The 12,469-nt window shown below is 62.0% G+C and overlaps 1 protein-coding gene across 2 annotated transcripts; it reads left to right on the plus strand.

Annotated features, from left to right (window-relative positions):
- The first annotated feature begins 295 nt into the window (after positions 1-295).
- On the plus strand, positions 296-11,477 carry MAP4K2 (mitogen-activated protein kinase kinase kinase kinase 2). Of its 2 annotated transcripts, XM_080640856.1 has the most exons (32): positions 296-455; positions 579-636; positions 880-970; positions 1,051-1,115; positions 1,389-1,444; positions 1,751-1,798; positions 1,885-1,927; positions 2,321-2,393; positions 2,473-2,604; positions 2,682-2,744; positions 3,102-3,183; positions 3,275-3,382; positions 3,774-3,852; positions 4,178-4,236; positions 4,889-4,932; positions 5,014-5,052; positions 5,138-5,171; positions 5,295-5,397; positions 5,497-5,585; positions 5,661-5,702; positions 5,780-5,864; positions 5,957-6,036; positions 6,124-6,184; positions 6,270-6,387; positions 8,976-9,034; positions 9,112-9,215; positions 9,326-9,503; positions 10,181-10,249; positions 10,370-10,456; positions 10,649-10,719; positions 10,824-10,879; positions 10,982-11,477. In XM_080640856.1, exons 1-32 carry the CDS (start codon positions 360-362, stop codon positions 11,067-11,069), a joined length of 2,460 nt encoding a protein of 819 aa, XP_080496982.1. In that variant the 5' UTR covers positions 296-359; the 3' UTR covers positions 11,070-11,477. The 2 variants fall into 2 exon arrangements, with proteins under 2 accessions (XP_080496982.1, XP_080496983.1); XM_080640857.1 differs by lacking the exon at positions 296-455 and having other exon boundaries at positions 618-751.
- The last annotated feature ends 992 nt before the right edge of the window (positions 11,478-12,469 follow it).

Consider the following 12,469-nt stretch of genomic DNA (forward strand, 5'->3'; position numbering starts at 1 on the left):
TTCATTTGGGAATTTGGGGGGTGGGGGTGGAGTGCCCTCTCTTTGCTCTGCCTTCGGGCTCGCCTCCTGTAGGACTCCGGGACCGGCGGCGGGCTCCAGACCTCGGCCCCAGGCGGCTCCGCGGGGCTTCGGGGCTTCCCCTTCCTGCCGAGGGCCTGTCCCGCGGGCGCCTCCTCCCGGCCGGGCGGCGGGGCATCCCCTGCCTGTCCCCGCCCAGGTCCCGGCCCCGCCCCAGCGGCCTCCGAGCCACCGGCGCCCGCCCCGCCCCGCCCCGCCCCGCCCCGCGCCGCCCCGCGCCGGCTCCGGCTCCGGCTCCGCAGCTCGCGTCCTCCCGCCCGCCGGCCCGCCGGCGCCGGGCCATGGCGCTGCTGCGGGACGTGTCGCTGCAGGATCCGCGGGACCGCTTCGAGCTGCTGCAGCGCGTGGGGTCCGGGACCTACGGCGACGTCTACAAGGTGCGCCGGGCGGCTGGACTGGCGGGGGAGCGGCGAGGAGGTAGTCCGCTCCGCGCCCCGCGCGGGATCCAGCCCCCAGCCCCGCCCCCTCCTCATTCCGCTGCTCCTACTCTGTCCCTTTAGGCCCGCGACACCGTCACGTCCGAACTGGCCGCGGTCAAGATAGTCAAGCTAGACCCAGGTGAGGGCCCGGGCCCGGGGCCTCTGCGCGGGAGGAAGGGCAGAGAGCCTGGCGGCCGGCGTGAGGGGCGGAGAGTTGACACTTCGGAGACCCCCTGAGAGGCAGTCCCCAGGAGGTGCTGTCCCCTGGCACCGGTCTGGCCTGGAGGGAGGCAGAACTCAGCGGTCCTTTGAAGATGAGGGCACTGAGTTAGGGCGATCCCTCTGAGCTTCTCCCCCACCCACAATGCCCTGTGCTCCCCAGGGGACGACATCAGCTCCCTCCAGCAGGAAATCACTATCCTGCGTGAGTGCCAGCACCCCAATGTGGTGGCCTACATTGGCAGCTATCTCAGGTGAGGCTGCTTCCCCCCGCCCACCTCAGGCAGCCCTTGTGGCCCTGCCGTGTGCCCACCCCGGCGCTGTGTTCCCCCAGGAATGACCGCTTGTGGATCTGCATGGAGTTCTGCGGAGGGGGGTCCCTGCAGGAGATTTACCATGGTGAGGGCCAGGACTCCGGGCCCCAGAGGGCCTCAGGCTGCTGCTGCTGCTTTTCTTCCACAGTCTACTTCCCACCCTCAACCCCAACATGTGGCAGGTGGGGAGAGCTGGGCCCAAGGCTACTCCTCACTGGCTGTGTGACCTTGAGAGAAATACTGACTTTCCCTGGGTTCGGTATCCCAGACCGCCTGTGGCTTCCTGGTTGGAGGGTGGCCTGGGAGGGTGCGCATAGCCCCCAGACCTCCATGCTAGCGCTTACCCCTTCCATTTCAGCCACCGGGCCCCTGGAGGAACGGCAGATTGCCTACGTCTGCCGAGAGGCACTGAAGGTAGCTAGGCCCGTACGGCTGCTCACAGCCCCACCGCCCAGGAGCTGTGGGCAGGGAGCCCAGCTGGCCAGTGTGGGGGGGTGGAGTGCCTCAGGCAGGGCTGCCCTGAGGGGCTGTGGGTCCTGGGAGAAGGGGCCCCAGCCCTGTTGCCGGAAGCAGCCCATTTCCCTCTTGGCTCAGTCACTTCCTGTTTGGGGAGAGGGGAGGAGGAAGCGGCTTGGGTGGGGGGCCCAGTCCTCAGAGAGGGTTCAGGAAAGGTGGGATGTTGCTGGGTAGCTGCTCTCAGGGGCTCTTCTTTGTCCCCAGGGGCTGCACCACTTGCATTCTCAGGGCAAGATCCACAGGGATATCAAGGTAGGGGTCTGGCCTTGGGCATTGGGGGGGGTGGGGAAGGAGGAGGAGGCGCTCCAGATGGGATTCTCTCATCTCCATTCCTACAGGGCGCCAACCTTCTCCTCACCCTCCAGGGAGATGTCAAGCTGGGTCAGTACCCCGGGGACACAATCAGGGTGAGGGTTCTGTGGGAGCTCCTGGAAGTCTTAGAGTCTGCATTCAAGTGCTGGGTGTCCTTGGGCAAGTCACCTTACAGCGTGGGCCTCAATTTCCCCATTGAGGACGGCGGAAGCGTCCTCCCTTCCTGCTACAAGTTGGATGTGGTTGGGTCTGTATGGAGTCCAACATGTGGCCTGGCACTTGGTCAGAGATTGAAGATGGTTGGCCTTCCCAGGAGGGGGCCCTGGCCTTGGCAGTTGTAGCTGAACTTGGTCTGCCTGTTGTCTGAACCCAACCCGCCAGGTGCATCCTGAGTCTGAGCCTCAGAGGTGGGTGGGGTGTGGCAGCCAGAGGGCGGGTTCGAGTAGCTCTTTCTCCCTGCAGCTGACTTTGGGGTGTCAGGCGAGCTGACGGCATCTGTGGCTAAGAGGAGGTCTTTCATTGGGACTCCATACTGGTGAGGCTGCATCTCAGGCTGAGGGGATAGGGGCCACAGGTGGGGTACCCAGCCATCCCATCTGTGACCCCACCTCTAGGATGGCCCCGGAGGTGGCCGCTGTGGAGCGCAAAGGTGGCTACAATGAGCTGTGTGACGTCTGGGCCCTGGGCATCACAGCCATTGAGCTGGGCGAGCTGCAGCCCCCTCTATTCCACCTGCACCCCATGAGGTCAGCTGAACACTTGCCCCTTGCCTGACCCCTAGGGCCCTGTTGACCCTCAGCCCCTGACCTTTTGCTCTCCATAGGGCCTTGATGCTCATGTCCAAGAGCAGCTTCCAGCCGCCCAAGCTGAGGGACAAGACTCGCTGGTGAGGCCCATTTTCCTGGCTGGGTCCCCCTTTTCAGTCAGTCCTCAGGGGAGTAGAGGAGCCATCTGCCAACTCCCAGGGCGCAGCCTCAAGTGTCCTGCCCTCTGGTATTCTGCAGACCATCCGTGGGAGGGGCCTGGGCCGCATCTCGGGGCCATGGCTGGTGTGGACAGTGGTTGTTGATGGAGGAGCTTCCATGTCGCAACAGCAGTATTGCTCAGGCCAGCTGCCCCTGGCCTCGGGCCGGCCCTTTCCCGGGCAGGCCCAGCAGACTCCTCTGGCGTGGCAGCAGGGGGCAGTTGGCAGGATGCCCTGCATGAGGGCTGACCTGGGTCTGGGGGCTCTTGTGTCCACTAGGACTCAGAATTTCCACCACTTCCTCAAGCTGGCCTTGACCAAGAACCCCAAGAAGAGGCCAACAGCAGAGAAGCTCCTGCAGGTGGGAGGCAAGGGGTGGGGGCCGGGGCTCAATGCTTGAAAGCAGGGGCCTGGGGGCCAGCGACCAACCTGAGCCCTCCTCCATCCTCCAGCACCCATTCACAACGCAGCAGCTCCCTCGGGCTCTCCTCACACAGCTGTTGGACAAGGCCAATGACCCCCACCTGGGCGCCCTCTCCCCAGAGGACTGTGATCTGGAGGTGAGTGGAGCTGGGGAACTGAGTCTTGGCCTGGCCTGGTTGTAGGGAGTGCAAAGGTGATATAGGTCAAGGTCCCTTTAACGTGAATATTTCCAGCATAAGGAGCTTCCCTCCAGGTGAGCCACCCATTAGGGATCTTCCCGGAGCCAGCCTTGCCTCCCGTGACCCCGGTTCCTGCCCTTGACCCAGGCTGACCATGACCCTCGCTCAGCCATCTTCTGCTTTCTGTGTGCTCTTTGGCCAGTTACTCGCTTCTGTGTGCTGGTTTTCTCAGTTATGAAATGAAGGTGCATTTAATCTCATGATTGTCTCGGGGGCTTTGTGTGTAAGCACGTGGCGATGTTGTGAGGGGAGTGCTGGGTGTGTGTCCCCTGTTTGTGTTCTTTCTTAGACTTATGACATGTTTCCAGACACCATTCACTCCCGGGGTCAGCACGGCCAGGCGGAGAGGACCCCCTCAGAGATCCAGTGTAAGTCGGAGACAGGGGCGGGGGCTGTACGTGGATCTGGTGGGGGCTGTGTGTGGATTTTCTGGGGGGCTGTGTGAGTGGATTTTCTGGGGGGCTGTGTGTGGATTTTCTGGGGGGCTGTGTGAGTGGATTTTCTGGGGGGCTGTGTGTGGATTTTCTGGGGGGCTGTGTGAGTGGATTTTCTGGGGGGCTGTGTGGGTGGATTTTCTGGGGGGCTGTGTGTGGATTTTCTGGGGGGCTGGCTGTGTGAGTGGATTTGTTATGAGTGTGAGGGTAAGTCCTGAGTCTTCATTCCCCCCTAATCTATGTACACTGGGCACCCCAGTTCACCAGGTGAAGTTTGGCGCCCCACGCAGGAAGGAAACAGACCCACTACCTGAGCCGGTGAGGCTGGCTGTGCGGGAGGGGTGCAGGGGTGGGCTGGGTGCTGTGCTGGAGGGCGAGCATCTCATCAGAGGGTCTCTGAGCCGCTGGCCCTTGAGTCCGGGAAAGCTGCCCAAGCAGGTCTGCCCCGCCCAGGGCCTTGGGAGGCTGGGGGCTCCTTCCAGGGCCAGGTCCTGGACAGTCACCTGGAATGTGGCAAGGTGACCACACCTTCCTAAAAAGTGGGCCCGACACACGGCCGAGCCCCCACCCACCCTTTCAGCACATCTCTCTCTGCCTCCGTCTCTGCCTGTCACTGGCTGGCTGACTCACGTCTCTGCTGCCTTGCTGTCTCTCGTTGTTATCAGCATCTCCTCACTCCCACAGTCTGAGTCTCTCTCTGCCTCATTCTCTGCTGTTTGTCTGCCTCTCACAATCTCTTTGCCTCTCATTGTCTTCCTCTCTCTCTCTCTCTCTCTCTCTCTCTCCTCTCTCTCTCTCTCTCTCTCTCTCTCTCTCTCTCTCTCTCTCTCTCTCTCTCTCTCTCGCCTCTCGCCTATTACTGTCTCACTTTCCATCTGTCTGTCTTCTCTCTCTCCCACAACCTCTGGATCACCCTCTCACATTGCCTTTCTGTCTCTCTCCCCATCTTTCTCCCTCGGTTTCCCCACAGTGGGAAGAGGAGTGGACCCTGCTGGGAAAGGAGGAGCTGAGTGGGTGAGTGAGGGAGAGGGAAGCTGCCGGAGGGGGTTGGGGGCCGCAGAGAAGGCTGCACTCTGACCTTCCCCTGCCTGCCAGGAGCCTGCTGCAGTCAGTCCAGGAGGCCCTGGAGGAAAGGTGAGGGCTGGGCCTGGAGGCGTGGGGCAGCCGGGAGGGCCCAGTCACATCTCACACCTCATTTCCCTCTGATTTGCCCGCCTAGGAGCCTGACCATCCGGCCGGCCTTGGAACTCCAGGTGCGGGCGGAGGGAAGCTGGAGCTGGGGTGGGGACAGTGCTGTCCAGGGTGCAGCTGGGATGGGACCAGTTTACAAGGTGACCTGCTGACAGCTGGGATGGGCCCCCTGACCCTCCCCCCAGGAGCTGGACTCTCCAGACGATGCCATCGGAACCATCAAGCGGGCCCCGTTGGGGCCAGCCCCACATGAGCCTCCAGCTGAGGACCCTCTGTCCAGCCCCCCAGGTGAGTCCCAGGCTCAGGGGACCAGGAAGCGGGGGGGGGCGGGGGGTGGGGGTGGGGGGAAGGCTGGGCCTGGAATTTACCCTGGGTCTGTGCTTGCAGGAACCCCACCCCCACCTCTCCCAGGCTCTGACAGCCCCCCGCCTCTCCCCACCGCCTGGGCCACCATGAAGCACCGGGAGGATCCTGAGGTGAGGGGGCCACAGAGGGACTGGGGAGATGGGCGCCCACGGGGCACATGGTCCTGACTCCGCCTTCCCTCCCAGAGATCATCTTGCCATGGGCTGCCCCCGACCCCCAAGGTGCACGTAAGTGTCCGCCCGCCGCCCCGCAGCCCCACCGCCCACTGCCCTGTGCTTCCTTACCAGCCTCTTGCCTCCCCCAGATGGGAGCCTGCTTCTCCAAGGTCTTCAATGGCTGCCCCCTGCGGATCCATGCTGCTGTCACCTGGATTCACCCTGGCACCCGGGGTAGGTGGGGGCAGGGAGGAAGCAGGAGCCAGGGAATCCCCAGCTTGGGCCAGGGCTCCTGACTGACCTCTGACCCTGTACTCAAACTGCAGATCAGTTCCTGGTGGTGGGGGCCGAGGAAGGCATCTACACCCTCAACCTGCATGAACTGCACGAGGATACACTGGAGAAGGTGAGGCCCGGCTGGCTGCAGAGGGCAGAGGGCCGGGCGGGCCTGGGGTGCTGACCGCCTGTCCGTCTGTCGCTCTGTGGCCTGCAGCTGATCTCACACCGCTGCGCCTGGCTCTACTGTGTGAATAATGTGCTGCTGTCACTCTCAGGTACACATCGGAGCAGGCGGAGGGTGGGGCAGGCAGGGGGACACCCTGCCCGCCAACGCTCTGAGCCCCCCTCCCTCCTTGGCAGGGAAATCCACGCACATCTGGTCCCATGACCTCCCGGGCCTATTTGAGCAGCGGCGACTGCAGCAACAGGTTCCCCTCTCCATCCCCACCAACCGCCTCACCCAGCGCATCATCCCCAGGTTGGGGACCCGGGGGAGCCTGGGTGTGCAGGGGAGAGGGGAGTAGCGGGGAGGCAGAGGGGCAGAGCCAGAGTTGGACTCTGGCCTCGCTCGTCACTGGGACCTTAGATCTCAGACCTGTTGGGACCTTAGACATGTCACTTTGCCTCTCTGAGCCCATTTCCTCATCTGTCAGTGCACTGAGAGCCTCCCCTCCCCTGACCCCAGGCCTGTTGGCAGGCAAGAAGGAAGTAGTGGATGTGAAATTGCTTTGCAGATTGTGGGAGCTGCGGTTCTCAGGACGTGGTGCAAACGTCTACTGAGCACTTAGTACGCGCTAGGTCTTAGGCTGGGCTTGGAGGCTAGGATCAAATGAGTCAGTCCTTGGGACTCAGTACCTGGTCCTGAGCTGAACTAGAGTTGGGGGGCTGGGAGGGGCCGGGAGGCCTCAGAGAGGTCAGGTGAGCTCATGGAGTTTGGAAGTGCACAGAGGTCTTCCCGGCAGAGGGAAGAGCAAGTGCGAATGCAGGTCGGGCCTGGGGAGTTATCAGGTGTTCGGCCTTCGGGAGGCAGGTGGGGTGGCCTGAGAGGAAGCTGCTCAGGTGGCAGGTGGCAGAGCTCCCCTTGATGCCAGGCCCAGGATCTGGGCTCTGTCCAACTGGCGGCAGTACTGTGAGCATGGCAGAAGGACCCCTCTGTGTGTCAGAGGGAGAGGACCTAGAAGGGCCCTGTGGCCACAGTGAGGCCCTTGGCGTTGGCTCAGAGCTGCCCGAGGGCCGCTGCCGAGCTGCGTGCGCCGAGGTTTTCACGGAATTGCTCCAGTTGCTGTGTTGAGAATAGACTAGAGGGGAGGAGGGTGGAAGCAGGAGACCTGTCAGGAGGCCATTGAAATAATCAGATGGGAGACGGCGGCTTGGGCTGGGGTGGCAGGGAAAGACGTGATAAATGGTTGGATTCTGGCTTTAATTTGAAAGTTGAACCAACGGGATTTCCTGACAATTGGTGGATGGACAAGAGAGAGGAGTCAAGGTTCCCGGCCGGGCAACGGGAAGGATGGAGCTGTCATCAGCTGTGGGTGGAGCCGAGTTCCATGTTGTCATGCTGAGTTTGACACATGCAAGTGGGGCCTCTGTCAGCTGTTGGCCGAATGAGGTGGAGGCTGGCGGGGGTGGCCGGGCTGTGGGCTTAGCTGTTATGACCAGGTGGTGGTGGATGCCTGTGGGCCAGGCGGGGAGGCCGGGCCAGTGGCTCCACAGCTGGGGAGATGCCCTGCCTGCAGCGGACTCGCGCCAGGACCTACAGGACACAGGCCCAGGAGCGCCCCGTGTCCCAGGCGGCTTGGGGTGTGTGTTTGGGAAATCACGGAGTCACAGTGTCCATTTCAAATGTAAAGAGCGGAGAACCAGAATTGTTTGGAGAAAAATAATCAAACACAAAAATATCTGCTGAGGCCAATTGGGCAAGAGAGTGGGAGGAACAAGGGGAGAGAGAAGAGTAAGGACGGGGCAGAGAAAGACAGGCCGGCAGGCAGGCGTTGGCTTCCTCGGCAGGGCCCGCATCCTGGCAGAGGGCACAGACAGGGCTGGGGTCACTGGGAGGTGGTGGCAGCACTGCTGATGTGTAGCCCTGTTCCCCAGAGAAAAAGAGGCTCAGAAAGTCCCTTGGGGGCTGAGGGGACAGCCAATAACCAAGGCAAGGACCCCACTTCTTCCCGGGCACCAAGGTGAGCCAGCATTGGCCGCACCGGGCCGAAGCCTCGGCTAAAACAGCGGGGGCAGGCTGTTTGCCTTTTCCCTGCAAGTCTTTTTTTTTTTTTTTAAATATATATTTTATTGACTTTTTACAGAGAGGAAGGAAGAGGGATAGAGAGTTAGAAACATCGATGAGAGAGAAACATCAATCAGCTGCCTCCTGCACACCCCCTACTGGGGATGTGCCCGCAACCAAGGTACATGCCCTTGACCGGAATCGAACCTGGGACCTTTCAGTCCGCAGGCTGACGCTCTATCCACTGAGCCAAACCAGTCAGGGCTTCCCTGCAAGTCTTAATCTCTGGGCCTGTTGGCTCATCCTTGACCCGGGTCATGTGGGGCAGGGATGGGAGTGCGCACTGGCTGCCTAGTGGAGCTGGAGCTGCATCGTCTCTTCGTTCATCTCTCCATTTGCAGTGATTGGAAGTAGGTGGGAAAGTGGTAACACAGGATGGTAACAGCTAGCCCTTTGTGGCTGCATGAGATACGCCAGGCTCTGCTGTATTAACTCACTGAATCCTCACTGGGACCCTACGAGGTGGGGGGCCCGTCATCCCATTCTACAGATGAGGAAATCGAGGCACAGAGAGGTTAAGTGACTTGCTCAAAGTCACACAATTGGAGGTAATGCTGAGATCTGAACCCCTGGACTGGACAGAGACTCCGGGCTGTAGAGGTGGGAGCTGGAGCCGAGACCGGCTTTAGCTCCCGTGCCTTTCACGGCTGTGGTTCACAGCATGTTGCTGTGTCTCTCTGAGCCTTAGTCGCTTCCCTGTAAGGCAGAGATGATAGTACCCACCTCTTGGGGCTCTGTCGGGGCCTCACCTATGATGTGTGCCCTGGTTGTCACCCCTACAGGCGCTTTGCCTTGTCCACCAAGATTCCTGACACCAAAGGCTGCCTGCAGTGTCGTGTGGGTAAGAGCTGGGCTGGACGGACCAGGGAGGGGTTTGGGTGCGGGCCCAGCCGTGCCCACCGCCTGCCTCTCTTGCAGTGCGGAACCCCTACACGGGCAGCACCTTCCTGCTGGCCGCCCTGCCCGCCAGCCTGCTCCTGCTGCAGTGGTACGAGCCGCTACAGAAGTTCCTGCTGCTGAAGGTGTGGGGTGGGGGAGAGGGGGGGAGCCGGGGGGGCCAAGGGGACCCTCCAGCAGGGGACAGGGGGGCTGGGGGAAGAAATGAAGACCCGAGCACCCCTGCTGCCCCCAGAACTTCTCCAGCCCCTTGCCCAGCCCAGCAGGGATGCTGGAGCCGCTGGTCTTGGATGGGAAGGAGCTACCGCAGGTGTGTGTGGGGGCCGAGGGCCCTGAGGGGCCTGGCTGCCGTGTCCTGTTCCATGTCCTGCCCCTGGAGGCCAGCCTGACACCTGATGTACTCATACCACCTGGTAAGCAGGAGGGTGGGCGGCTGTGTGTGTGTGCGCGCCCACAGAAACCTCGAGGCCCTGAGCTCCCAGCCTCCCTGCGGCTGGGCTCCCTGAAAGATTTCCTTAGACCAGAGGGCTTGGCAACTAAGAAAAACTGACCAACAATGCAGGCGCTGCAGGCACAGACCAACCCGCGCAAGTTGGGCTCAGAGGCTCCATTCCGAGCAAGGAAGCAGGACACGGGGTGTGGGGGCCGCTCACGGGAGCAGAGTGAGTGGCAGTGGGCAGAGGAGGAGGAAAGTGCCCTGAACAGAGGCCCTGCTGCGTCCCAGGCTCCGAGCCGGGGGTCTAACGCACAGGATTTCATTCTTGATCCCCACAACGGCCCTGCAAGGTTGGCATCATCATGCCTGTGTTGGGGATGAGGAGACCGAGGCTCAGAGATTCAAGGTCACACAGCAACCAAGTCCCAGGGCCTGGTTCCCTGGCTCCAGAGCCCCGCCCTCCCCACTCCGCGGGCTTACCACTGCCTCTCTGAGCCTCAGGCCCCGGCTGTCAGGGACGTTAGGCATCCTGACCTGCCCAGGTTGTGCGAATGAAAGGCATTGTGGCCAAGAGCTGCCTGAGACTGTCCCCCATGTCCTCTTCTTGGGGCCACAGCAGGATTGGTGGCTCATGTCTCCCTTCTCTGCCTACAGAGGGGCTCCCAGGCTCAGCCCAGCAGGTGGTCCAGGTGGACAGGGACACAGTTCTAGTCTGCTTTGACCGTGAGTGCCCTGGGGTTAGGGCTTCGGACAGGGGAGGCGGGGTGGTGAGGGAGGCCAACTGGGTCACCTCCCCGGAAGGGGGCCACCCCATCCCTGCTCACCGGCCCTCTCCCTGTGCAGGCTGTGTGAGGATTGTCAACCTGCTGGGCGAGCCTACAGCCACACTGGCTCCTGTGCTGACTTTTGACTTCCCCATTGAGACTGTGGGTGAGTGAGCCAGACAGAGGTGGGGGCTGGAGTACCCCAGGCCTTTTAGCTGGCAGCAGGACAAGGAGTCAGGTCCCCTAGCCCCTCTTAAGGGTCATCCTGGTCACCTGCGGTCCTCAAGGACCCCTCTGGCTGGGGAAGCCCGCATCTTCAGGGCAGGCCCAGGGCTGATGGCAGCCCGGCCCCTCCCAGTGTGTCTGCAGGACAGCGTGCTGGCCTTCTGGAGCCACGGAATGCAAGGCCGCAGCCTGGACACCAACGAGGTGAGTGGGACTCAGGAACCGGACCTGGCTGCCCTTGACCCAGCTGTCTCCACCGCTTAGCAGAGGACCCGCCAGAGTGGCCTCAGTGTCCCTTTTCTTCCCAGGTGACCCAAGAGATCACAGATGAGACGAGGGTCTTCCGAGTGCTTGGGGCCCACAGGTAGGACATGGCGCTTGGCCTCCCACTCAGAGGCCCCCGAGGCCAGGTGGCCGTGCCCAAGTGCCTGCTGCCCGGCTCACCTCCGCTTCTCTCGCCCTCCAGAGACATCATCCTTGAGAGCATTCCCACCGACAACCCTGGGGCTCACAGCAACCTCTACATCCTCACCGGCCATCAGAGCAGTTACTGAGCAGTCCAGGCCTAGCCAGTGGCATCCCCCCCTCCCCGCCCCCATGCCTTAGCTGCAGTCCATTTAGGCAAAGGGAGCCCCGGCCCCCAGCTCTGCTGGGTTGAAGGGCAGAAGTAATCCTGAGAAGTTTGGGGGCTGCGGAGGGGAGGAGGTCCCCTCCCACACCCCTGCAATAACTGGACCAGAGGAAGCTGCTGTCACCTCCCCCTCCCCTGCCCAGCAGCCCAGGTCCCAGTGCCCCATGGCAGAGGCCCTGGGTAGGGTGGGGGCAGGCCCTGGACGAACCATTCCATGTTGTTCCACATTTCCTTTCCATCCTTCCTGCCAAGAGCCTGCCCCTGCGCCCTGTCCTGGGAACATACTATTTAAGAGAGAGAACTATATTGGTATTAAAGCTGGTTTCACTTTATTCCACTGGTCCTTGTGCGTCAGGGGGACCTAAGCCCACGGCCTCACTTCCCTTCTCCTCCCCCCTCCCTCCAGCACGTCTTTCTGTGGCACCAGGTGCTGGGGGTGCACCAGGGGAAGGGCAGGCTGCCAGTGTGTGGTGGCTCCCTCATGGGGGTGCAGGCGTCAGTGATGGGGAGGCCAGTGTTCCCAGAAGGCATCTCGCGCACGGTCTTTCTGGGCCCCCTTGCTCAGGATGAGCCCTCAGCTTCGCAGTGTGACCAAGGGGTCATGTAGATGGGAGGCCTCTGAACAAGGGGACTCTCCTCTGGAGCAGCCCTGCCCCATGTAGGCTCTCACCAGGCAGCCAGGGGCCACTCCACCCAGGCCCAGGGAGGCCTATGGAGCCAGCCTGCCATGACCAGTATTTCCTGCCCAGGCCTGGGGCTGCCTCCCTGCCTCCCACCTGTTGCCTAGGTATTGTGTGCTTGGTCAGGCCAGACCTCCGGAATGTGGGCACCGTCATCAGGCCAGACTTTGGTACGATTAGCCAGTGTCCCTTAAACAAGTATTCCCGGGGGCCTTCTCAGTGCCAGGCCCTGGGCTCAGAGGGCCACTACCAAACTGGACCACCCCAATGAGGGGGCTGTCCTTGCTGCAGCCTGCACCTTGGGGGCACATCCATCCACCCATGGCTGACCTCCTGCTTTGCACTGTCATTCTCCCCCATTTCCCTCTTAAAGGGCTCCCTACCCTGGGAGCCTCCTGTTGCCTCAGGCCCTGACCAGAGCCTTTGGGCAAGTGAAGCCAAGAGGAAGGATGCCAGCCGGCCTCGAAGGAGGGTGGTGCAAGGCAGGACCAGGGCTGCAGCGGGTGGGTCTGGGGGAAGAGCTGGAGTTTGGCCCAACGACGTCCCTTCTGATATTCAAAGCAAGTGTTTAAGTAAGTACTTCTCCACCGGGTGGGCTGTTGGGAAATATTGGATGAGTGGTGGGTAGATGGCAGCTTATGTG

This window comes from Plecotus auritus (genome assembly GCF_963455305.1).
Source record: "Plecotus auritus genome assembly, chromosome: 9".
Taxonomy (NCBI): Eukaryota; Metazoa; Chordata; class Mammalia; order Chiroptera; family Vespertilionidae; genus Plecotus; species Plecotus auritus.